Genomic DNA, 23,843 nt, shown 5'->3' with positions numbered 1-23,843 from the left:
CAACCTACATTATGCAGATGACGCAACCTTGTTTTCTGAAACTGAGGTGGACCCGAAGTGCTTGCTGCAGAAAGTCAAAGACTGTAGTCTTCAATATGGATTGAATGTCAACCTCAAGAAGACGAAGATTCTCACCACTGGGCCAGTTGGCAGCCCCATGATGGATGGAGAAGAGATTGAGGTTGTTAACAATTACAGCACAATTAGGTATTTTGTGATTCTCATTCTTCTCAATGTTACCTATAGTTTGTTAAGGATAATTCGTGGACCTCCGCTTCCTATGAAACTATGTGATCCACACAACGAACAGGTGTTAAAAATAAGTCATGTTCTTAAAATTTTCTGGGTCCAGAAAGGTTTGTGTCTGCAGCTCTCCTCCTTCATACCCAGGCCAGAACAAGTTCCACTTAAATGTAAGCTTGTGTGGGCTGTCTGCTACTCTAGTTCCTCCTTGGACCCTTGGCAGATCCTGTCTCTGCACCTGGTCTCCTTCATGCCTTAACAGGCCCCATTTTATCTCCCATGTTTATTACTCATGTGTCCCTCCTGGTGGGTAGCCTAGTTTGTAAAGGCTGAGTCTGAAAGCCAATTCTTGTTTCTCTTATGTTCCACACTACTTCTTGTTCTTTTTCTTTCCAGGAGATCATAAAATGTCTCCATCTGAGGGATACTTTCAGCAGCAGCAACTTCCCATTTGAGGCTGTGGTCTTAGACCTCTTTGTAACACGCACTAATGCTCTTGGACTAGTGATATTCGAGAAATGAAAGCCTCATGAGGTCCTGAGTCTCTTTGTCCCTCAGAGCAGCTGGTGGACTCATTACTGCTTGCCTTTGCGTTGGTAGGACAACTCCTTACTAGGCTACCAGTCAGTGCTCATTTAAGAAGGTACAATTATAATTTCAATTTTACTAAATAAGAAGCAACTCCAAAGAAATTAAATGACTTCCCAATGTCACAAACTCTATGCTCTTTTTATAGGTGAAAGACCACGCAGCAATATGGAGGTGAAATGCCATAAGGCTGACAATGGGCGAATGCTCCGGGTCTCTCAAGAGCCAAGGACAGAGGTTTGCTTGGTACGGCCAATAACTTTTACATCGATCGGGTTGCTAGCCGGCTCCATTTCCGCAAGCACAAACCGGAAGTGCTCCAATCGGAGGCATTTTGAAAGCTGAGGAGCGGAAGTTTCTGTCCGGGGCTTTGAAGGGCCCAGGGAGCGGCGTCCCTTGTTGTAGCTGGGGATTCCAAGTGCAGAGACGCGAGGAGCCAAGGAGGCGGATAAGACTTTTAGAGAGAACTAGGCGGCTGCATACAGACGGAACTTCGACTTGATTTGGAAAACTCTCTTCTTCCGGGCCCGCCTCTTTCTCCCTCTCGGACTGGGGTCTGGCGTGGCTCCGCCCCTCGAGGGCCTGGTCCCTCCTTAGGTGCTAACCCTCTGACCCTTGACCTCGGGCGCTCCCCTAGATCTCTGGCGCAATGGCCACGGGCGCGGATGTGCGAGATATTCTAGAACTCGGGGGTCCAGAGAGCGATGCAGCTTCTGGGACCATCAGCAAGAAGGACATTATCAACCCGGATAAGGTAGCAGGGACTCCTGAGAGAGTTGGGTAGCGGGAGTGAAAGTGGGAGAGAGGCGTGATAGTGGAAGAAAGAGGAGTTGGGGGATTGCTACACTCCTAGTAAGTTGGGGGTGTGTGTGTATGTGTTAAAGAAGTTGTGACCGATGCCGTGGTGGGACAGAGAATATGTGTCATCCTTGAGAAGGTGTGCAGATGGGTGGGATATGGGGACCGAGAGTGTGACACCTCCAAGAGGTGAAGATGCTTGTGAGAGATGGGGAGGACAAAGGTAGAAAGGTAGTGTGATATTGAGAGAGAGTGAAAACTTAAAGGCTACCCTGACATGCTGGTACCCTACCCGGGCGAGGTGTGGGTGGGAAAGAACATGGTCTGTGCAGATTGGGGATACCTGGGTGAGCAGGTTTCCATACCTGGGTGGGTAGGTGAGGGCCTGATGGTGTGTGAGTCCATGTGTAATTGTACCCGTAGGTGCTGTTTCATTTCAGGGACTAACCTGGGCCAAGCGAATTTCAGAGAAGGGAGTCTAGACTCTGTTTCCTCTTCTGTAATTTTTTCTCCTCAGAAAAAGTCCAAGAAATCCTCCGAGACATTGACCTTCAAGAGACCAGAAGGCATGCACCGAGAGGTCTATGCATTGCTCTACTCTGACAAGAAGCAAGTACTTCTTGGAAATCCAAGTAGCCCCTTACCCACCTGCCGTGTCCTTGTTTTCTGTGTCAGTTCCCTATCTGCCTCCCCTTCCCAGCCAGGGTTCTTGCTTGCTTAGCAGGATACAAGAGGAGTTCAGATCCCTTACTATAAGACATGACTTCCTCGCTTTGGGGTAGATCAGCTCCTTGGGCTTAAGGGCTCTTACACTCCTTCTGACTACAACCCCCTGCCTTCCCAAACTCTGCTGCCAGGGATGCACCCCCCTTGTTACCCAGTGACACTGGCCAGGGCTACCGTACTGTGAAGGCCAAGCTGGGCTCCAAGAAAGTGAGGCCCTGGAAGTGGATGCCATTTACCAACCCAGCACGAAAGGATGGAGCTATGTTCTTCCACTGGCGAAGGGCAGCAGAGGAGGGCAAGGACTATCCCTTTGCCAGGTTCAATAAGGTGAGTTACTAACATTTAGGCATAGCCAAGGTTGCCCACTCTGTCTGAGCCATAGTACGAGTTCTCCAGTCTCTTGAGGATTGACTCCAGAGGCTTGGCTCAGGCTTGTACCTCCTCCATGGTCTTCTCCTTGTGGCAGATACCTGCAGGATGGGACTTAGTGGGTCTGCTTAAGCCCATGGAATCCCTGTCTTCCCTGGGTCTCCTCTGGCTTTTGGTGATATCTTCTCTTGGCCTTTCACATATTGTTGTACTGTGTGTTCCACAGTTCTCTCTCTGTACTGTTCTTAGGTACCTTTGACTTAGTTCCAGTTCATAACCACCATGTACCTACCAGAACAGAGCTCTGCCTGCTTCTATACCATTCTCACAATTATTGTTTGAGCCCTTTGTTTTTGTCTCCTTGCAAAATTGGCGTATATTTGCCACTACATCTCAGTGAGTATCTTCCTCTTTTTCACTGACCCTCTATTTTTCCAAGCATGACATCCTTGCCCAGGGCCTGGTCCCTCCTAATAATATATTCCAAGTACAGAAATTAAATCTTAATTATCCTTGCTTCTAAAGAACATTCTGTCTTTACTTTTTCCAAGACAAATTTCTTCATTCTTCTAGGAGTCTGTGGTACATTCAGTGATCTTCACTAACACCATACTTCAAATGCATCGATTCTGTGGTCTTCCTATTCATTGTCCAGCTTTTGTATGGTTAGAAGGTGATTGAAAATACCATGGGTCAGACACACCTTCATCTTCAAAATGGCATCTTTCTATTTTAGTACTTTACAGAGGTCTTTTGCAGCAAATTGCCCAATATACTATATTGTTTGATTTCTTGTCTGCTTCTTCTATGGATCTTGATTGTTCTTGTAAAATGAAACCCTTGATAACTTTATTCTTTCTTTATCCATTTATCGTGATGCTGATTATTAGCCAGATGTGACAAACTTATTATTTTTATTTGTTGTTGCAAATTTTCTTTCCTTTCTCTCTCTCCCCTTCCCAGTCCACTTTTATAAAAATAATGCCTAATCATATATTCCTTTCTTTATATTTGCATCATTGGTCTTTAGTACTTTGGAGAGAGGTCCTTGACAACAGATTTTCCCGTGTAACCCGTCTTTTGGTTTCTTGACTTGCCATTACTATGGATGTTGATTATGGATCCAAGTGTTGATTATGTTGATTAGGATATAGATTATAACATTGTTGACAACTTCAGTCTTTTCTCCATCTATAACAAAAATCATGTTGTTACCTTCTTAGTCAAGCGGTGAGGATTTTTGTTTTCTTGATCTTGAAATGTAATCCATCTTGTAGGTGGTGGTCTTTGATTTTCTGCAGCAAGTATTTCCAAGTCATTTTCACTTTCTGCAGACAGTTTTATTATCTGCATAAATGAAGGTTGAGTCTTCCTCCTATCCTGATGCTGCATCCTTTAAGTAATTCAGCTTCTGGGATTTATTTGCTCAGCATGCAGATTGAATAGGTATGAAGAAAGGATGCAACTATGATGCATACTTTTTTTATTTTAAATCATGCAGTGTTCCTTTGTTCTATGTAGACAGTGGCTTATTGGTCTTCTGTATAGATTTTACAGAAGTGTGATGAAGTATTCTGAGATGACCATTCTTTCAACACTATCCATAATTTGTTGTAATATTCACAGTCAAGTGTGTTTGCATAGTCAGTAAAACACATGCATATTTTTGTTGTTGTTAAATGCCATCGAGTCATAGGCAACTCAGTGACCCTATGAATGAAAGACCTGAACACTTGTATAACTTTCATCCTTTCTTCAGGTTCATAGGGTTTCTGGAGGCAAGCTATTTCAGAAGTGGATGCCACTCCTGCTTCCTTCCAAGCTTGTTTTAATCAAGGAGCTCCACCAAACACTGTCCACCATGGGTAGCCATTAACACATTTGACACATCAGTGTCACAGTGTTCAGCTTCACAGCAACCATGAGATATCTCTGTATAGCAAGTGGACAGACCAAGGCTATACAACCTAGAAGAAGGTTTGACCAAAAACAATTAAAACCAGGCCTCAGGGCCACGGATTAAAGTCCCCCACCTTTGGCTTGGTAGTATCACATTCTGTCCACTAGGCCAACTAAGCTCTCTCTGTATTGTTGTTTTTAAGTGCCATCGAGTAGTATGAACCTGGAGAAATGAGAAAGTTATACAAGTTCATTCAGGTCTTTAGTTCATAGGGTTGCTATAAGTTGCCTGCGACTCAGTGGCACTTAACAACAGCAACAACATGTACATTAGGGAATGTCAGATTGAAGAGAAATGGTATCCATTTATCATCAGAACATTTCAAGATCTGTTCTGAAGTAAATGAACACAAGGCAGACCTGTTTTCCCCTTAGTGCTCACATTCTTTTGCTCAAAAGCAGGACAAAGCAGATGAGAGAAAATAGGAACTTGTCAGCAAATATATTCTTTCAGATTAAGAATTATTAATAATGAAACCAGGATGTTAATGGGATAAGAAATGTTCTTAAAAGTGAACTTATTGATAGAGGAGGCCTACTTTAGATAGGGTGGTTTGGAAGGGCCTTTATGAGGAGATTTTAACTCAATCTCAACATACCTACTTACATCTTGTCCTAAGTCCTATGAATCCTATTTCTGTAATAAATTACACATCTTTTGTTTTATACTAGTGCTTGCACCCTAATACAGAAATAACTATTTCTGGTCTAGATTACCAAAGCTCCAGAATATAGCAAGGCTAACCCAGCCAGTCCTCAGCTGGCAAAGCTATACTAATCTAAGATCTTCCAGGCCAGTGTTCACACTGCTGTGTGATCTGGCCTCAGCCTGCAGCCTGGAGCAGCTCCCCTTACAGCTTGAGAGCACTAGGGGCTCCAACTCAGAAAGTCCTATGCCAGCTTCTTTCCCCTTAGTATCATCACCTGCATCTGGATACCTCTGCTCTGGATGACTTACATGCTTCTCAGACTCAGTGCCTCAAGGTTCAAACTAATCATTCTCTTCTTTGTCCAATACTTGGCTTTTTTTGTCTCACTACTATCCTTAGCCATTTTTTAAATTGCTTCCTATGCATCTAAAAGTTAGGCAATGAATAAGGATGACAGAGGAAGAATTGATGTCTTTCAGTTGTGGTATTGAGGAAGAGTCCTGAACATCCCATGGACAGCCAAAAGAACAAACAAATCTCTTTTGGAGAAAGTGAAACCATAGAGGCAAGGATGTTTTACTTTGTCTTACGTGCTTTGGGCATGTTTTCAGGAGGGTCTTGGAAAAGTACATCATGTTGGGAAAGGTAGAGGGGAAGGAGAGGAAGACCTTCAACTAGATAGTTTGATACAGTGATGACAACAGTTTTGAAGATGGTGCAGGATAGGGCAAAGTTTTCATCTGTTCACAGGTTAACTGTGAGTTGTCATCGACTCCATGGCACCTAACAACCACCACCACCACCATCATTAGGGCTTTCAGGTCCAGCACTTCTCAAAAACACACTGTCTTTGAGTTGATTCAGATTCCTGGCGACAGCCCTCCATTCAATTTCTGAGGCTGTAAATCTTAAAGGGATGGGTTGCCCATCTTCTGAGGAAGCAGTAGTGGATTTGAACTGCCAGACACATGGACATATGGCTTTTGGGGTTGCATAACAACATGCTACCACTAATAAAAGGAACTATGGTAATGTCTTATTGAAAATTCTGAAAAAATAGCTGGGACTGTACAGTGACAGGAGACTGCAGAAATTCAAGCTGGATCCAGAAGGGGCCATGCACAAGTGATATCATTGCTGATGTCAGATAGATCTTGGCTGAAAGCAGAGAATACCAGAAGGATGTTTACCTGTGTTTTATTAACTATGTAAAGGCATTTGAGTGTGTGGATCTTAACTAATTGTGGATGACATTGAGAAGAATGGACATCCCAAAACACAGCATTGTGCTCATGTGAAACCTGTACTTAGACCAAGATGTCATTGTGTAGACAGAACAGGGAACATTGCTTGGTTTAAAATCCAGAAAGGTGTGCATCAAAGTCGTACCCTTTCTGCATACTTATTCAGTCTGTATTCTGAGCAAATCATTTGAGAAACTGGACTACATGAAGGAAATTGTGGTATCAAGATTTGAGGAAGAGTCTTAAGCAATTTGTGTTAAATAGGTGACACAGCCTTGCTGAAAGCGAAGAGGACTTGAGACACCTGCTGCAAAAGATGAAAGACTATGTCCTTCAATATGGATCACATCTCAATATCAGGAAAAGAAATCACCACTAGACCAAAAGGCAGTATCATATAGATGGAGAAAAGACTGACATTGTCAAGGATTATATATTACTTGGCTTCACAGTCAACACTCAAAGTATTAACAGTCAAGATATCAAAAGACATATCTATGGTCAAGGACCTGTCCAAAATCCTAAAGAGCAATGATATAAACCTTAAAGACTAAAGGATGCCTGTTCTAAACCATCTTCTATTGCTTCTGTACATCTGAAAGTTGGATAATGAACAAGAATGATTAAAGAATTAATGACCTGTGTGCTAGAGAAGAGTACTGAATATCGTTTGAATTACCAAAAGGACAAACAAGTCTGTCTTGGAGGAAATGCAACTGCAGTGCTCCTTAGAAGCTAGGATGGTGAAATTTTTTCATACTTTGGGCATGTTGTCAGGAGGGACCAGTGCTTGAAAAAAGACATCATGCTGGGAAAGGTGGTGGATCAGAGAGAGGAAGACCCTTAACAAGATGGAGTAACACAGTGGCAGTTACAGTAGGCTCAAGCATACCAGAAATTGTGAGATGACCCAGGATATGGCAAGGTTCTTATTTGTTGTTCATAGGGTCCCTGAGTTTTAGTGGACTCAGTTGCACCTAACATCAACAACAACAACAACATGATATTCAATGGGAAGTATGTTTCTAATCCAAAGGCCAGGCCTCTACTGGCTCGACTCTCCAGGTAGCTCTGAGGGAGAAAGATGGACAATCCCTTAGCTGTTCACAGTCTTGCAAGCCTATTGGAAGGTCAGCCATGAGTTGGTTCTAACTCTGCAGCAGTGGCTGGTAACTGAAGAGGCAATGTCTAGGGTTCTGAAGGATAGCATCTGAGCTCCTGCAAAGGCCCCTGCACCAGGAAGCCACACCTTTCTCCATCCTTCCCACTTTATTCTGAGTAACATCTTCCCGAATTGTTTAGGGTGGCCATGCCTTGAATTCCAGAAATCTGTGGTGTCTAAGACCATGTTGGAATTTTCCAGAAGGGATTTTACCATCACTTTCTTTAATCTTGTGATCTAGTGCGTTGGGAGTTGTGCTGCTTTATCCAAAGGCTACACCCTTGTGGGTGGTATGAATCACCAGCAGCTCTGTGGGACAAAGACGGGCAGTCTGTGTAATTTACAGCCTTTTAAAACAGATCAGGTATGAGTCAGTTTCAACTCAATGGTAATGCTTTTGCATTCTTTTTCTTGAGGGTTTTCCAAGCTTTCCCTAAACATAAAGAGTGTGGATCTGTCCATGGAGGTTGCAGTACATTGTTTACAGGGAACTCTTCTTTCCTGAGTCTTGTTTGGCTTGAGCAGAGGCCACACAGCATGTTCTGTCTTCTCAGAGTGGATTGTTTGTCTTCCCCTGTGAATCCCTGGTTCTCAAGTTTATTCCCAAAGGCTTGATGGCATCTTGAATCACTTGAATTTCTCTCTCCTACTGTAAATATTCTCCTTCTTTCACTTGGGACCCCTTAGGATTCTGGCAGGACTTTTTTTTTTTTTCTAAACAGATTAGAAATTTTATTCATTTTAATTGCTTATGTACAAAACAAAAACAGATTTTTACATATCAACTCCAAAACGAAAATAATGAAATACTGTGATTTAGACTATGACTATTCAGAAACGAGCTACAGATTTTTCAAAAAAGATCTCTTTGTCCTATTTCCAAATTTTCCTAGATTGGTTGTTAGGCTGCTATCATATAAAATATGTGTGAACTGGATAAAGATGGTTGTGTCCTCTGCAACAGAAAGTTTGAGGTTCTACATAATCGTAGGAATACTGAATGAGTAGTTTTAAAGTTCCACTATCATTAAGTCATATCTTCATATACATTTGTAAAATCATACGCATAGTGAATGAGTAGTTTACAATAAAGTACTACTGTCATAAGTCATATCTTCATATACATGTGTAATCCTTTTGTTTCTCCTCAGTGTGTACATAATTGTAAGGTAGGAGTCACAGGTTACTCAATGGCACATAACAATAACAAAAACAGTAATAGCTGCTGCTGTGTTGGAACTTTGTTTTTTTGGTTTAAAGAAATGAATAGAAAACATAATCAAGTGAACATCGAGACCATTAAATCTCATCAAAGAGGTTTTCTGGATTACTTTTTTTTTAGCATTTCTAAAGACATATTTTCCCCTGAGCTGTGTTCCTTTTTTGACGTCTGAAGGAGCGAAGGATCAAATTTTTCTTCTTGAAGCTGATGATCCTGGGAGGCCATTTTTGGTTCTGTTCCAAGATTTTTTTGCATCCTCTACCTTCTTTTTTCTACTTGGTGCAATATCAGTGAAATCAGCACTTGAAATAACGGAGTCATCTTTTCTTAAAGTGCCTGGACAAAGTTCAGAGGGATCAGGCTTGCTTTTACTTTCATCATCAGTGCTTTCGTCATAGATTGCATCTCTGCCAGCACCTACCTGAGAAGAGGTTGCAGGTTCCCTGTCATGTTCAGCATTATTTTCTGACTCTTCAGTATCACTTTATAGTTTCTGTAAGCTTCTGATCTTGGCTTTCTTCTCATTTAGTACCAGAATAAACTGATTATAAAGATCAGTTTCCAAGGTTTCCTTAGCACTTAGGTATTTTCCAAACCTTCTCCAAATGTCATTCCAGTTTCTCAAAAGCCTTTCATTTTCCTTCTGCAGATGCTGGTTTTTAGCTTGGTTTTCTGAGACGTTGTCCAGGCAATCACACATAAGTTTTCTAATGACCTCAGCTGGATTTGCAGCTTTCTCCAGGCTGAAGGAACCAAGGCTGAAGGAAACATTTTTCAGATTTTTCTGAAAAAAGAAATGACCAGACTCTTTAGAAAAATTAAACATATATGTATCAGCCGATCCTGCTAGTAATACCAATGCTTTCCTCAGTTCATCGACATATTTCTCTTTGTCCATTGCCATGTCATCTGCTTCTTGAGAAATCTGATGCAGAAACTGTCCCAGTCCACACTGATTGCCCATCATTAAGTGTAACATGATATCCAGATCGTAGTGTTTTCTTCCAGGATACTTGCAAAAAATGAATTACAGTTGGTTCAGACACGAGATATAGTTTGTTGATTTTTTTCTCCATCTTCTGGTTATCTCGTAGTAACTCCACTTCCAGATCCTTTCACTTCTTGAAGCCAATATGCTCTGCAAGCACTCCATCTCCAAGTTCTTGATCCTGGCCAACACTTCTCTCCGCATTTCTCAAAGGACATACTGGCAGTGATAGTGAAGACTGGACACTAGTTACCTTTGTAAGGATGCCTGAGCATGTTTGAGGAAGGGGCCTGAGAATGAGAAGCAAGAGGTAGACAGCTGAGGAGAGGCATCTGAGGCAGTGGGTAAGAAGGTTAGGTGATACGTTTTAAGGCAGAGTCAGAGTATTCAGTTTTAGTAAATTCTGACCCAGGCTAACTCATGTCCTGGGCATTGAAGATAAAGAAATTAATGACGCATGTCTGGTGTGGTGGTTGAGGAAAGCATAGGCAATTACAATCTGGTGTGATGTGTGCTATATGAGGAGGATCTAAGTATCACTGAAGTTTCCTGGAACTTTTAGGCCTGAGTTGAGTTTTGAATCGGTAATATTAGGGAGTGTAGTGGCCTTTTTAGGAGGAAGAGACAGCATGGTCAAAGGCATAGATTAAAAAAAAACATACGTATGGGATGTTATGGGCATTACTGTGTGAGAGCTGAGACCTGAAGGTCACAGAGGCTTTGAAAACCAGGATTAGGAATTTGCACTAATGTCTTTGGGTATCCGCTGATGGATTTGAAACAGAATAATGTCATTATGCTTTGGTTTTAGAAAGATCACAATTAAGCTGGAGTAAAATGACCCCTTATGATGGCCCCTTCCAGTGTTATTCCTTTCTGGAGTCTTACTCTCTCAAGTCAGTGGTCCCCTACTCACCCTAACCCTCACCCAGCCACAAGTACAGGAGTTGTCTGCAATAGCATCAGTCCTTACCCTCACATTTAGTTGCCAGATCCTTTAGTTTTTATCTTCTTCGGCCTCTCAGGTCTGTGTCTTCCCCCACCCCATCTTTCCCTGGTGCTTTCCTGGTTCATGCCTCTTCAATTCTTACTTGGATTACTTTTAAAAACTGCTAGCTGGTCTCCCAGACTCTTGTTTTTAACCATCTTTCCAAACTGTTGTGCTGTTGTACAAGAGAAATGGGACTATTTCAGATTTATATTTAAAACTTTTGTTTTGTTTCCATAAATGAAGCTTTATATGCTTGAAATAGTTATACTCAGTTCCTGATGCAGACAATTATGGTCAGTTATATCCTCAAATTCTTAATGGTTAACAATTATTTCCATATTAAGTTATTTTTAAAATATAAAACCGTCACTTAAGACTATTTTTTTTTAAATGAAAATTTACAGAGACTTTGGATTTCCATTCATTCAAAGTTGCACACTTTCCTCCCTGCCCACCCCTCCCCGTTAGCTTTTTCTCTTTGAAAATTAAAAAATAAATAAATAAAAAATTCATTCTTATACAATCCTCCCATCCCATCCCCTCAGTCCACTCCACTATGCAGCTTTCATTCTGGACTCTTGTCATGCCAATAATGTCTAATCATATATCCCTCTTAAACAGTTCTCTCCCTCATCATTCAAGGCAGTATACATTATTTATCCCCTCTTAGCTTCCCCCCAACTTCGATGTCAGTCCCACTTTACAACAGTGGCACTATGCAGTATTTGTCCTTTTGTGACTAATATTTCACTCAGCATAATGTCCTCCTTGGTCACCTATTCTGTATAATACTTCATGAGTTCCTTGTTTTTCAATGCTCCATAGTATTCCATTGTGGATATACCACAACTACTCTAGCCAGTCATTTGTTGATGGGCACTTGGGTTGTTTCCAACTCTTTGCTATTGTGAACAAAGCTGCAGTAAACATGGGTGAGTATATATCTGCTTGGTTAGCAGTTCTGGTTTATTTAGGGTTTATTCCCAGTATTAGAATTGCTGGGTCAAATGGTATTTCTGTTTCCAACTTTTTGAGAAAGCGCCATACAGCCTTCCATAGTGGTTGCACCATTTTACACTCCCACCAACGGTGAATAAGGGTTCCAGTTTCTCTGCAACCTCGCCAGCATTTGTTGTTTGCTGTTCTGTTAAATTTTGCTATCCTTACTGGGGTGAAATGATATCTCATAGTTGTTTTGATTTGCATCTCTTAGAGCTAGAGATTTTGAACATTTCTTCATGTGTTTGTTGGCCATCTGAATGTCTTCTTTGGTGAAGTGTCTGTTCATATCCTGTGCCCATTTTTCAATTGGGTTGTTGCTCGAGTGTTTTTTAAATTCTAGATATAAGTCCCTTATCAGACATGTCATTACCAAATATATTTTCCCAGTCTGTGGCTTCCCTTTTTACCATGTTGGAGAAGTTTTTGGATGTGCATAGAGATATGATTCTTAGAAGATCCCATTCATCTATTTTATCCTTTCCTGGTTGTAGGTTTTTCAGGACGCTTGGAAGACTTATTTATGTTGTGAATTAGGAATTCTAGAGTTCTTTCAGGCTTTTCTCTAATGAAATTTATAGTCCTTGGTTTTAGTCCTAGGTCCTTGATCCACTTTGAGTATTTAAAACTTTTCTGGATAGTCTCCAGATATTTCATCATCAGCTATATCCCACTGTTGACCTTTGGGGTCCCATGAAAGGTTGCGTTTGAGTCCTTCATCTTCACTTAGGGGTTGGAGCATGTATTTCGATACCATTAGACCTACAGGAGTCTTGAAGTTGCTCCTGGAGTGAATCTGGAGGCAAACCACATTCCCTGAGCTGCCAGGGCCTCCATGTCCTTTTTGGCCCCCGTGACCTTCGGGTGAAATCCAGATTCTGAGGAAGGGTGCCCACACCGCTCTCAGAGCTAGCTTTTGCTATTTTGCCAGATTCTTTTCCTGCCTCTCTTCACCTCGCCATTTATCCCTCCAATATCTCTGTAACAGCTAAACCCACACATGATATGTTCGTGGTCTTCTCCCCACCCCCTGGATGTTCTCCTCCATCTTCTCTCTCCAGTTCCTGGCTTCAGGTCTGAACCAGTCTTCATTTACTTCTTCCCTGACTGACCTTGTGTCACTTAACTACACCCCAGTTGTCCCTCTGTCATAAAGCTTGCCAGCCTGCTAAAATTATTGCTGCTAGTTTTTGCTTGAACTGTGAACACTGGAAGGCTCAGTCTATCTTATGTAGAATGGTATCCCCAGCATGCCCATGATAAGTATTGAATAAATGACAAATTAATGTCATCTTTGCTTGACTGGAACTCCTTGAAGCAAGACAGGCTCCACATCCTTGGTGTTTTGAATGAAACAGAGGTGGAATATGTAGGTGGTCCAAAGGTTCAGACTCTTGGTGACCGTGTGCGCAACGTAAGAAAATCCTCGCTGGGCCTGTGCTGTCGTGCACTGTCCTGCTGGGTCCTGCCTGGTCCTCTGGGCTGCCCTGCCTGGTCCTGCACGGTCCTGCTGGTCTTGCGCAGTCCTGCCTGGTCCTGCGCGGTCCTCTGCTGTGTTGCAGCTACTGTGTCAGTCCCTCTCATTGAGGGTCTTCTTTTCCTCGGTACTTCAGTTTCTCAAGCATGATGCCCTTCTCCAAGGACTGGCTCTTCTGATAAGTTGCCCAAAGTATATGATCTGAAGTGTCACCATCCATGTTTCTAAGGAACACTGGCTGCACTTCTCAGACACATTTGTTTGCAAAGAAGGGATTATAACCAAGCCAAGGGAATCAGGGAGACCTCTGAGAAGTGTTGGCTGAATGAACTCAGAAGGCTGAGCTATCTCTGTAGAAGTGACATAGATGGGAAGGCATTTCAGGCAAGAACAAAGGCAGAGGAAAGCCTGTTACAGTCTGCTAATCATTTGGCTGGAGCTTCAGGAAAATAGCTAAATGAACGTATCTATTTATGTGTTCATTCATTGGTTCAGAGCTGAACCCTGTCCTGTCCTGCGCAATCCTCACCATCTCCGATACACTTGAGCCTGTTGTTACAGTCACTGTGTCAATCCATCTTGCTGAAAGCCTTCCCCTCAGTGGAACAACCCCCTTTCCAAGGATAATGCCGTTCTTCAAAGACTGATCCCCCCTCAAGATATACCCAAAGCATATGATATAAAGCATAGGGTCACCATGAGTCACAGTCGACTCAGCAGCACATAACATTGGTTCAATAAACATTCATTAAGAACTGTAGTGTGTCTGTCCTGTGCTGAGCCTTGAAGGTGGGAAATAAATAAACCAGATAGTTCATGCCCATGAGAAGTCAGCAGATTATTTAGAAGGTATCTTGAAGGAGCTCTGGTGGCATAGTGACAGAGAGTTGTGCTGCCAACCCAAAGGTAGGCAGTTCGAATCTACAGCTGCTTCTTGGGAGGAAGATGGGCAATTGACTCCTGTGCATTTTACAGCCTCTGAAACCTTGCTGGAGGGTCAGCTGTGAGTCAGCTCTGAGTTGTTTGTTCTCTTGGAGTAGTAGGGGTATCTTTGAAGGGTTTGCTAATTTTGGGTGATTGTTGGGTGACATAATTATTTGAGGTGAAAGATGTTCTTTTTTTCAAGTTCCAATTTATTACAAACGGATTTATTTAGTTAAAGCACAAAAAGTTCACATATCTTCCTTAATAGCTTACAATCAGCAGTGTATATATGATCACTATAAATTTATTAACATCTCTAGATGCCTATTTTTAATTTCCCATTCTTAACACAGACTCAGTGAATATTGTTTGCAAATAGCACTGGTCTGAAGACTGCACTGCTCCGAGAACAGATCTCTGTTACTGGTGATCAGAGAAGGGTTGGATGGAAGCAGAGTCCAGTGGGGAGTCTCTTTCTCTGCTCTTGGCAAGGGATGGTGTGGTCTGGAGTGGGATAACTGGAAATAAGACTTCAGAAGTTAAGCCACACATACAGTGAAGGGGAGTGATCAAATGTCAAAGTAGAACTTAAAGGTGCTGCTTGGGTTTTTGGCTTAGGTATAGATGACAGTGACCGAGATCTAGACTGGAGGAGATTAAGTTTGAGGGGTGATGAGTCCAGTATTGAATTTGTTAACGTTTGAAGTCTATTTGGTCCTCTAATAGGTGTCCACAGAGGCAGTTGGAAACCAAGTCTTAAAACTAGACCAGGTGTAGTCTTGCAGGAAAGCTTCCCTGGTCCAGTATCAGTATAGCTTTATTCCTTACTTGATTCTGCCTGTCCGCTCCAGCTGGCGGTGGTGTGTTTGTCTAGGGGTGGGGGGTGGGGGGAGAAGAAGGGAGTCACTTAGGCAAGGGAGCTTGTGTGACCCTAATCAACTCAGGATAGGGTGCAAGTCTTACTGTCACCACTGGGTGGCAGTAGTGCTCCAGTCAAGAGTAGCATGGACTCGGGTAGCCCCAACTTTTTTCTAGGCTGTCTCCAAGTATTTAGCCATCAGGTTTACTCCACATTGACATGTAGGGCCCCAGAGAGGTACTTACATGGGATAGGAGCCCGTGTCCTACTACTAAGGCTCTAGAGTAGCAGAGGTCTTGCAGTTGCTTTGGGAATGAACACATAAAAGGCTTTAGTCTCAGAGCTGTCAGAGCCTCTAGTCATAGATTCTTTTCTGCAGGTTACTGTCATACTGCTCCCTGCAAGATGTAAGGCAGGTTTTTTGCATCTGTCCCATTCAGGGATTAGTTCTAAGACAGGGGCTGTGGTTGGAGGGGGCTGGAGCCCACCAGCCGAGGCATGATGGAAGTATGCCCCCACCATGTCCCTTCTCTGCCTGCAGACTGTGCAGGTCCCTGTATATTCAGAGCAGGAGTACCAGCTCTATCTCCACGATGATGCCTGGACTAAGGCGGAGACCGACCACCTCTTTGACCTCAGCCGCCGCTTTGACCTGCGTTTTGTAGTTATTCATGACCGCTATGACCACCAGCAGTTCAAGGTGAGCTGATGTCATGTGTTTGCATGACAACACATTGGGGGTGTACACAACCCCTAAGCCTGGGAGGCTTGTTACCTTCCCATCACCCCTTCTGTGTTCCCCTGCCTGTTCATCTCATCTGTACCTTAGAAACGTTCTGTCGAAGACCTGAAAGAGCGGTATTACCACATCTGTGCCAAACTTGCCAATGTACGGGCTGTGCCAGGCACAGATCTTAAGATACCAGTATTTGACGCGGGGCATGAGCGACGACGGAAGGAACAGCTGGAGCGGCTATATAATCGGACCCCAGAGCAGGTCAGCACAAGCCCTCGTACTTCTTGCCTGAACCCCTCCACTGTTTCCATCCTGCACGCCTGGGTCCCTAGCCTGTTCCCACCTCTCGCTGGCCATCCCCTTTCTCTCCAGGCCTTCATCTCCCCGCGTGCCCTCTCTCACAGGTCCTCACTCACTCCTCAGCAATCTCACTTTCCTAGGTGGCGGAGGAAGAATACCTGCTACAGGAGCTGCGGAAGATTGAGGCTCGAAAGAAGGAACGAGAAAAGCGGAGTCAGGACCTGCAGAAGCTAATAACAGCAGCAGACACCACTGCAGAGCAGCGGCGCACTGAGCGCAAGGCCCCCAAAAAGAAACTGCCCCAGAAAAAGGAGGCCGAGAAGCCGGTGCGAGGCTAAGTCTGCCTAGGCACAGAGCAGCAGGGTCTCCTGGAACATGACTCCCCAATGTGGAGGGCTGTGAGAACCAGAGCTAGTGGGGTGCTGGGACTAAGATTGTGCCCACTCCCTCTGACCTCTTGGTCCCCATCATTCCTTCAACCCCAGGCTGTACCTGAGACCGCAGGCATCAAGTTTCCAGACTTCAAGTCTGCAGGTGTCACACTGCGGAGCCAGCGGGTATGTGAAACACCCCTTTAATGTATTTAGACCTTGGGGTCTGAATGGATGGGATGCTGCAGGTTTGTGGGACTGAAACAATAGGAGAGGGTCACCAGGATCTTGGGGGTATGACCAGACTGAAGTCACAGCTTTCATTATAATCTGTTCTTTAGCTGTTTTCCTCTCCCAGCCTTAACTGATTCCACAGTTTGTCTTCTCTCTTCGTACCACCTCAGAAGACCTTTAGTCTTCTTTATTCTGAGGCTCTTGGGATGGGGAGGGAAGAGGGCTTAGCTGTCTGGGTCATTGCAGATGAAGCTACCCAGCTCTGTGGGACAGAAGAAGATCAAGGCCCTGGAGCAAATGCTGCTGGAGCTTGGTGTAGGTGAGTGTTGGGGCTGGTCACAGGATGCACCCACCTGAGGCCATGGATGAATCCTGGGTAAGGGGAGGGGCAGGCCACGTTGTGAACCTTTGGCCACGCCCCATGTACTATTCATCCACCCACCTACAGAGCTAAGCCCGACACCCACAGAGGAGTTAGTCCATATGTTCAATGAGCTGCGAAGTGACTTGGTGTTGCTCTATGAGCTCAAGCAGGCCTGTGCCAACTGCGAGTACGAGCTTCAGATGCTGCGACACCGTCATGAGGCACTAGCCCGAGCTGGTGTGCTGGGGGGTCCTGCCACCCCAGCTTCAGGTCCAGCCCCAGCGTCTGCTGAACCACTGGTTTCTGAACCCGGTCCTGGCCCAGACCCCACCAAGGACACAATCATTGATGTGGTGGGTGCACCCCTTACACCCAATTCGGTAAGTGTTTGGACAGGCTGAGAGAACATGCACTGGCCTGCCTGTGAGTAATGCACACATTCTGCTCCGCATAGTGCATGAACAGGAATCATTCCCACCATGGGCTTCTGAGACTAAGGGTTGGAATGGGCAGAACAGTGGACATCACCTTCCCTGAGAGTGTGAAGTAGACATGCCAGGTTACTCCGAGGCCATGGGGCCACTGACCTCAGCATCTTCTGTGTCTCTTTAGAGGAAGCGACGGGAATCGGCCTCCAGTTCATCTTCTGTGAAGAAAGCCAAGAAGCCGTAAGAGGCCACACAGGGTGTGGATGTTGCTGTTGTGTAAATAGAGCTGTTAACTTATTACTGGGTTGCTTGCTTTTCCTTCCCACCACTTCAGGTGCCTGTGACTGGGCAGGGGAGGGCCAGGAGGGGATCACCATACCTACTCAGGGTTTGCCTGCACTGAGACCCTTAGCAGTCTTTTTGTTGTGAGCCGCCATCAAATTGGCTCCTATGCATGGTCTATTAGCTGAGAATCACACTCCACTTTCCCTGATGGAAGGTCAAAAAATTCTACCTATGCCAGTTTTGTGCAGACACTCACTGATGGCTTCATATGGTAATGGCTTCATAAAGCAGTAGCTTCGTGCTCAGCCCCTATACTCTCTATCTTGTACATATTTATTCAGTCAGGGTCTTGTGAGTACTGCAGTGATTGCCATCACACATTGATGCCCTTGTGTTTAGGGGCAGCCTGAGGCCTACTGTTAACTGCCCTTCCATTCTGACAACCTTGGGCACAAGAGCAGTGACAGACACAAGTAACTTTGCATACACACTTGGGACCTCATTTCCCCAATTTTATTCAGTGGCACATTCACAGTGGGGCTAGGGGTAGACACGAGGTGGGGCCTGATCTGTCCTGGCGCCCTGGGGGCACCACACGCCATGCACTATGGATGGGAGGGGGCACAGGAGGGGCTTGGTGGCCCCAGCAGAGCCTGTGTACTAGGGAGGAGACTGTGAGTGCCTGGGACCTCCTAGCCCAGGCCCACATGGGAAGGGCTAATACTGGGCTGAGGTTGAGGGGTGGGCTTGGCGAGGGGGTGCACAAAGTCTCTGCTCCAGAGGCCAAGTGGCCAAGCCCTTGCTCGAGGCACAAGCCCACAGGGCAGTTGGGGGACACTCTGGACGTAGATCTGTGCCACTCTCCCTTTTCCCCTCTGTAAGGGAGAAGAGGGTTCTGGGCTGGGCCAAGCAGCTACCCTGTCCTGCCCCATCCCGTCCTCGGCCAATCAGAATGGCTTAGATGTCTGCTTGAAGATGAAACCTCGATAGGCAAGTGTCTTCATGATGTTGGCAATGTTTTTGCAGTCATCTAAAGAGAGAGTGAGAAGGCAGTTAGATGGGCCCTGCACTCCTCCCCTCCATGCCTCCATGGTACATGCCTACATGGGTGACAGGGAGGAGGCAGTCAGATTCTGGGGCCACAGGGTCAAGGGAGGAGAGGCCGTCCCCTGATGGGAGCACTTCCAGCTTCAGGTTGGGCTGGGCAGGAAGCTTGGTCTTGATGCTTCTCAGTTCCATAATTCATGCTGGAAATTGGCCAGTGTGTCCCGCCCCAGCCCCAGCGGTGATGTATGGGCGCCATCGCAGTAAGAAAAAGGCAGAGTAAATGTGTAATTTCTCCCTTGACGGCCCCCGGCCGCTGGGCGATCCTTCTTGTTGCCGCCGCGTGGGGACGGCCCGTCCGCCACACTCTGTCTTCCCGCCACCCGCCTTGATGTCTCCATTTCATTACTGTGCGGCCATTCATCACGCCCATGGCCAGGGTGACTTTGCCGGTACTTGCATATGTGTAGGAGATGTAGCCAAGGCCGTAATCACAGGTGACAAGGCACAAGGCTTGGCACTACTGGGCCAGTCTCCAGGAAGCACATCTGCTGTGCCCCAGGCGTGATGCACCAACAGCACCTTGCCTGGCTGCCCCCTCCCCATCACAGCCCTGCCATCAGCATCGTGTCCACCTGTCAGCCCTACCTCTGCCCGTGCTTGCATGCTTCATTCAGGAGCTAGTCTCCTTGGTTGGCCCTGTTTCTTTAATGTTGTTGGTTTGTACTTTTGGGTCAGAACTGACTGACAGCTGACTTTCCAGTGAGTTTTGAGAAGCAGTAAATTGCAGGGGAGGAGACTTCCCATTTTTCTTCCACAGAGCGGAGCTACTCCTAACCACTAACTGACCAGAGCTCCCTGTTTCTTCAATACCTCCAGTTAAATACGTCTGAGCATGTCACTGCCTTTCACAACTAGCTTCTCCCTGTGGAGAATGCCTAGCTCCAAACTATCTCCGGACTTTGGTGGCTACAAGAACAGGCACTCTGGCCCAATGGCAGACACAGTTCTGCCACCACCAGCAGGAGGTGCACCTGCACCAGAGCTTTTCCCATTCTGGTCAGCCTGTGATTGAAAAAACAACCCAGTGCCCAAGTTTTCTGTTCCTTTGCCCAGATGTGTCATCAGTTCCCTGTACCCTAACCTGTCTTTCCCACCTCCCTTAGATCCCACAAGGTCACAGATAGGGCCTCAGCCACAAAGAACCTTCATGGAATCAATGCACTGATTATAGAAATATTGTACATTGATGTCATAAGCAGGCGGCGGGGGAGTGGTCAGGTCAAGAACCAACCCCTTACACTGAGCCCCTACCTCTGATCTTGGCAGGACCTTGGACCAGGAAAGGGGACCCACTAGCTAGAAAAGGGCTGAGGGAGTAGGTAGAGGGATGAGCCCAGGGGCTTATGCCACTACCCACACCAGCTCTGCTGACCCTGGTATGGCCGGTGGGGGCTTGGGGTAAGGCCACGGAGCAAGGCAGGCAGGTCCTGCTTTGCAGAGCTCTGCACGGATGTACCTATGGTCAATGGATGCATGGAGAGGTGACCCCAGGCCCAAACACAGAGATACCTTGCTTCCCTAGGGACAAGGAAGCCATGAGGGCTGTTCTGAGGCAGAACAGTGGGAAGACAGATGAGTGGGTAGTGGCGTCCATGGCAACTCCAGACGTGACCCATCCTGTGGTTTATGGGCCGGACACGCACCCCGCTCAGCTGAGGCCTCGTCATTTGTCTCCCTTAGTGTGTATGCCTATGTGTGGGGGTGGTGGGTGGAGGGGGCTGCCACGGGAGGAGCTAAATGGCTGACAGGAAGGGGAATGGGACAGGAAGGGCTGTGCAGGAGGCAGCAGGGGTGGGATGTGATAGAAAGGCCCTTGGGAGGGGGAATGCCGTGGGGGGGTACTGTGATAAGGTGATTGTCTAAGAAGCCTGGCCTTGTCGGGGCACCTCCACTCCTTCCTGTCTCCTGCACTCTGGGGACCCTGGCCGCTGTGCATATTAAGAATAAGTCCCCTCGTTATCTGCAATTACCCAGCGGCCACACACCTCATTTCTTCCAGCAGAAAAGAAAATTAGTTTTCTATTGACTTCATCTGGCTCCTCCCTCACTGCTGGACAAATCACTCAATCTGCCTACTCTTACCCAAGTCTGTGTCCACAAAAACCCCACCCCCATCCTCAGTCTATGCAGTGGGCAAGCACTGACCTCCCACCTATGCCTGGCCTGGTGCTGGGCCCATATGTTCAAGGCTGCCCTTGACCTCTTCTCACTCTAGCCTCAGGATGACTTCATCCAAATACTTAGCTTCAGCTGCCACTGAAGACAAGCCCACTGCCTCTCCTGAGCTCCACACAAAATATCCAGATGCCTCCTGGACATTTCCAAAGTTACATACAAACTCAGCAGTCCAATACTCAACTAATTTTGTCATCCAAATTTTTTCCTATCCCTGTGTTCTCCATTGCAGTGAAGGCACTGAAAATGCCCAAACAAGAAACCTGAGAGCCTTGCTTGGCACAGTGCCCTCCAAATCAATTACTTAGTCCTGCTGATTTTATCTTTGATTATTTCTCTAGCAGCACCATCCCCAACCCCTGACCAGTACAGGCTCCATCATCTCTTGTCTGGATTACAACAACAGTCCAGTCTTTCTGTCTCTAATCCATTCTCCTGTAGCCAAAGTGATTTTACACAAATCTGATCGTGTCCTTCCCTCTTTAAGTCCCTTCAGTGGCTCCCCTTGCCCTCAGTTTAAAGTCTGTACTCTCTAATATGGCTTACAGGCCCTGCAAACCTGACTCCTGCCCTCTGATCTCACCTCTGTCGCGCTCTACATACAACTCTGTACTCTAACCTCAAAGAAACCACTTACTATTTTCTGTAAATGACTAAGTGGCTAAGGGCATGGACTTTGTTTTCTGTCTTGTCCGCCTCAATGGAGTTTGGTAAGTGCTGAGTTTCTTCAACTAGGATGATAATGGAAATTACCTCAGTGTTTCTGTGAAGATTAAATAAGATTCCCACATGTTGTTCTTTATGCTGCAATCCTTTCCTCTGCCTAAAGAGGCGAGGATGCGAGTTTTTTGGATGACTCAATGCTGACAGTGCTGCCATTAGAATATCTGTAGCTTAGATGATGGGGGTGGGGGGCAATACATGTGATGAAGCCAACTCATTCCCTCAACAAACTGACTTTGCTGTTGTGTGCTGTCACATCAGAAGAGACTCATAGCTGACTCTCCATCAGGTTTCCAGAGGCAGTAAGCAGGAGACTGCCCATATGTCTTCTGCAGAGTAATTGGTGGGTTTAAACCATGGGCATTTGGGTTGGCAGCATAATTCCTTACCACGAAGCCATCACAAATTGACTACCAATTCTCATTGTTTACTGGGGATTCTTAACTTGTTGCATTGCAGCTGGTCCATTAAAAAATTAAGAGTGAGAAAAAAACGTGCTTTCTTTATCTGGCTGATCAGTGGTGTAGCAGTTATGAACTCCAGCCTAGGGCTCTTTTCAAGCCTTTGAATCCTTAATAAGGATCACTGAAAACCACTGACCAGTTTTAAAAGTGGATGACTGAAAATGCGGAAACATGGCAAAAAGAAACACTAGAGACAGATCTGGAGCTCAGAATACAAAGCTATAGCAGCAGGGTAAGTCAAATGATAATGAGTCCCCTCAGAATTCTCTTTTTGAAGCCTAGGCCACCTGGGCTAGTAATTCCTCTTTTAGCTTTTCTCACTGAACTCACTGAGGCTGGTCTGAAGTTGTATGAGATAGGTAAAGAATGGGGTCAGATACAATCTTGGGCCCACAATGTCAGTAGGTCTTTTTTAAATTATTGAGAAGCAGTGAAGCCAGTTTGAGGACTAAGGTGTGTGTGATCCAGGACATGGTCTTTTCAGTCACTCACTATGTATCGGAGAGCTAGATAATAAATATGGGTGATGGAAGAATTGATGCGTTGAGCGATGGTGTTGGAGAAGAATATGGAATATCCCATGGACTGATAAAAGAGCCAATAGGTATGTCTTGAAGATGCAGCCAGAGTGCTCCTTGGAGGCAAAGAGAATAAAGTCTTGTCTCACATACTTCAGGCATGTTGCTGGGAGAGGGTATTCCTCAGAGAGGGGCATCATTCTTGGGAAAGTGGAAGGTGGGCAAAAGAGAGGAAGGCCATCATCCAGATGGATTGACAGTGATTGCAGCAGTGGCTCAAGTGTATCAGAGATTGTGAGGACGACACAGGATAGGACAAGTTCAGATCTGTTTATAGGGTCAGTATGATTCGTATTTGACAGCACCTAACAACAACCACCTGTTTTCGCAGGCTTATGAACTTGTATGACAGTACCTTCCTTGTTCTTTTGGCTTTAATATTCTTAAGGTTGTGGGAAGAGAGCAGCTGCGTAAATGCCTCAGAGAGAAGGTGATTAGGGGGCTGGCACCTAACCATGAAGGGTAAACTCATTAGTTGGGTAACAAGGGTAGTCAAATGTCTGCTTGATGTGAAAGGGCTGCTAGTGGATGGGTAGTTCAGATGTCTTAAGATACCCAGTGAGATTCATAGAGGAGAATAACCTGACACCAACATGCTCCAGCCACATAGCCTCACCTGACTGAGAAGTGAAGGGCAAAGGACAAGGCCCAAGGCAAGAAGACTTTCAGGGTCATGCGTTCACCCAGTCAGCAAACATTTACTGCCACTTCTGTGTGCCAGGTGCACAGTGGCAATGTCAGGTCACAAAGTGTGCAAGACATCGTGCCCTTCAGAAGCCTGCCTATAAAGTGGTACCACATGAGAAGTACTAGAAGCTGAGAAGCCACAGAAACGTCACCTACTTCAGCTGAGCATCAGGAAAGGATTCTTTTTTAAAA

The 23,843-nt window shown here is 45.5% G+C and overlaps 2 protein-coding genes and 1 pseudogene across 3 annotated transcripts in view; 1 reads left to right on the top strand and 2 right to left on the bottom strand.

Annotated features, from left to right (window-relative positions):
• The first annotated feature begins 1,437 nt into the window (after nt 1–1,437).
• Nucleotides 1,438–17,921, top strand: DMAP1 (DNA methyltransferase 1 associated protein 1). Of its 2 annotated transcripts, none has more exons than XM_006899011.1 (10): nt 1,438–1,585; nt 2,147–2,238; nt 2,487–2,682; nt 15,771–15,899; nt 16,029–16,196; nt 16,376–16,561; nt 16,721–16,792; nt 17,087–17,159; nt 17,289–17,584; nt 17,817–17,921. In XM_006899011.1, the coding sequence occupies exons 1-10, from the start codon at nt 1,481–1,483 to the stop codon at nt 17,874–17,876; spliced, it is 1,377 nt and encodes a 458-aa protein (XP_006899073.1). In that variant the 5' UTR covers nt 1,438–1,480; the 3' UTR covers nt 17,877–17,921. The 2 variants fall into 2 exon arrangements, with proteins under 2 accessions (XP_006899073.1, XP_006899072.1); XM_006899010.1 differs by having other exon boundaries at nt 15,741–15,899.
• On the bottom strand, nt 9,039–10,037 carry LOC102853287 (annotated as a pseudogene).
• A 920-nt stretch (nt 17,922–18,841) lies between the features above and the next one.
• Nucleotides 18,842–23,843, bottom strand: part of ERI3 (ERI1 exoribonuclease family member 3) — a 176,826-nt gene continuing 171,824 nt past the window's right edge. Inside the window, exon 9 of the mRNA XM_006899009.1 lies at nt 18,842–18,947. Within this exon, the coding sequence (XP_006899071.1) occupies nt 18,865–18,947 (83 nt within the window). The 3' untranslated portion in view covers nt 18,842–18,864. The remainder of the gene's footprint in view (nt 18,948–23,843) is intronic.

This window comes from Elephantulus edwardii, unplaced genomic scaffold, assembly GCF_000299155.1.
Source record: "Elephantulus edwardii isolate Elephantulus edwardi_28Jun2011 unplaced genomic scaffold, EleEdw1.0 scaffold00243, whole genome shotgun sequence".
NCBI classification, from domain to species: Eukaryota; Metazoa; Chordata; class Mammalia; order Macroscelidea; family Macroscelididae; genus Elephantulus; species Elephantulus edwardii.
The sequence above is the reverse complement of the archived record's forward strand: the minus strand, read 5'-3'. Positions and strand labels throughout refer to the sequence as shown.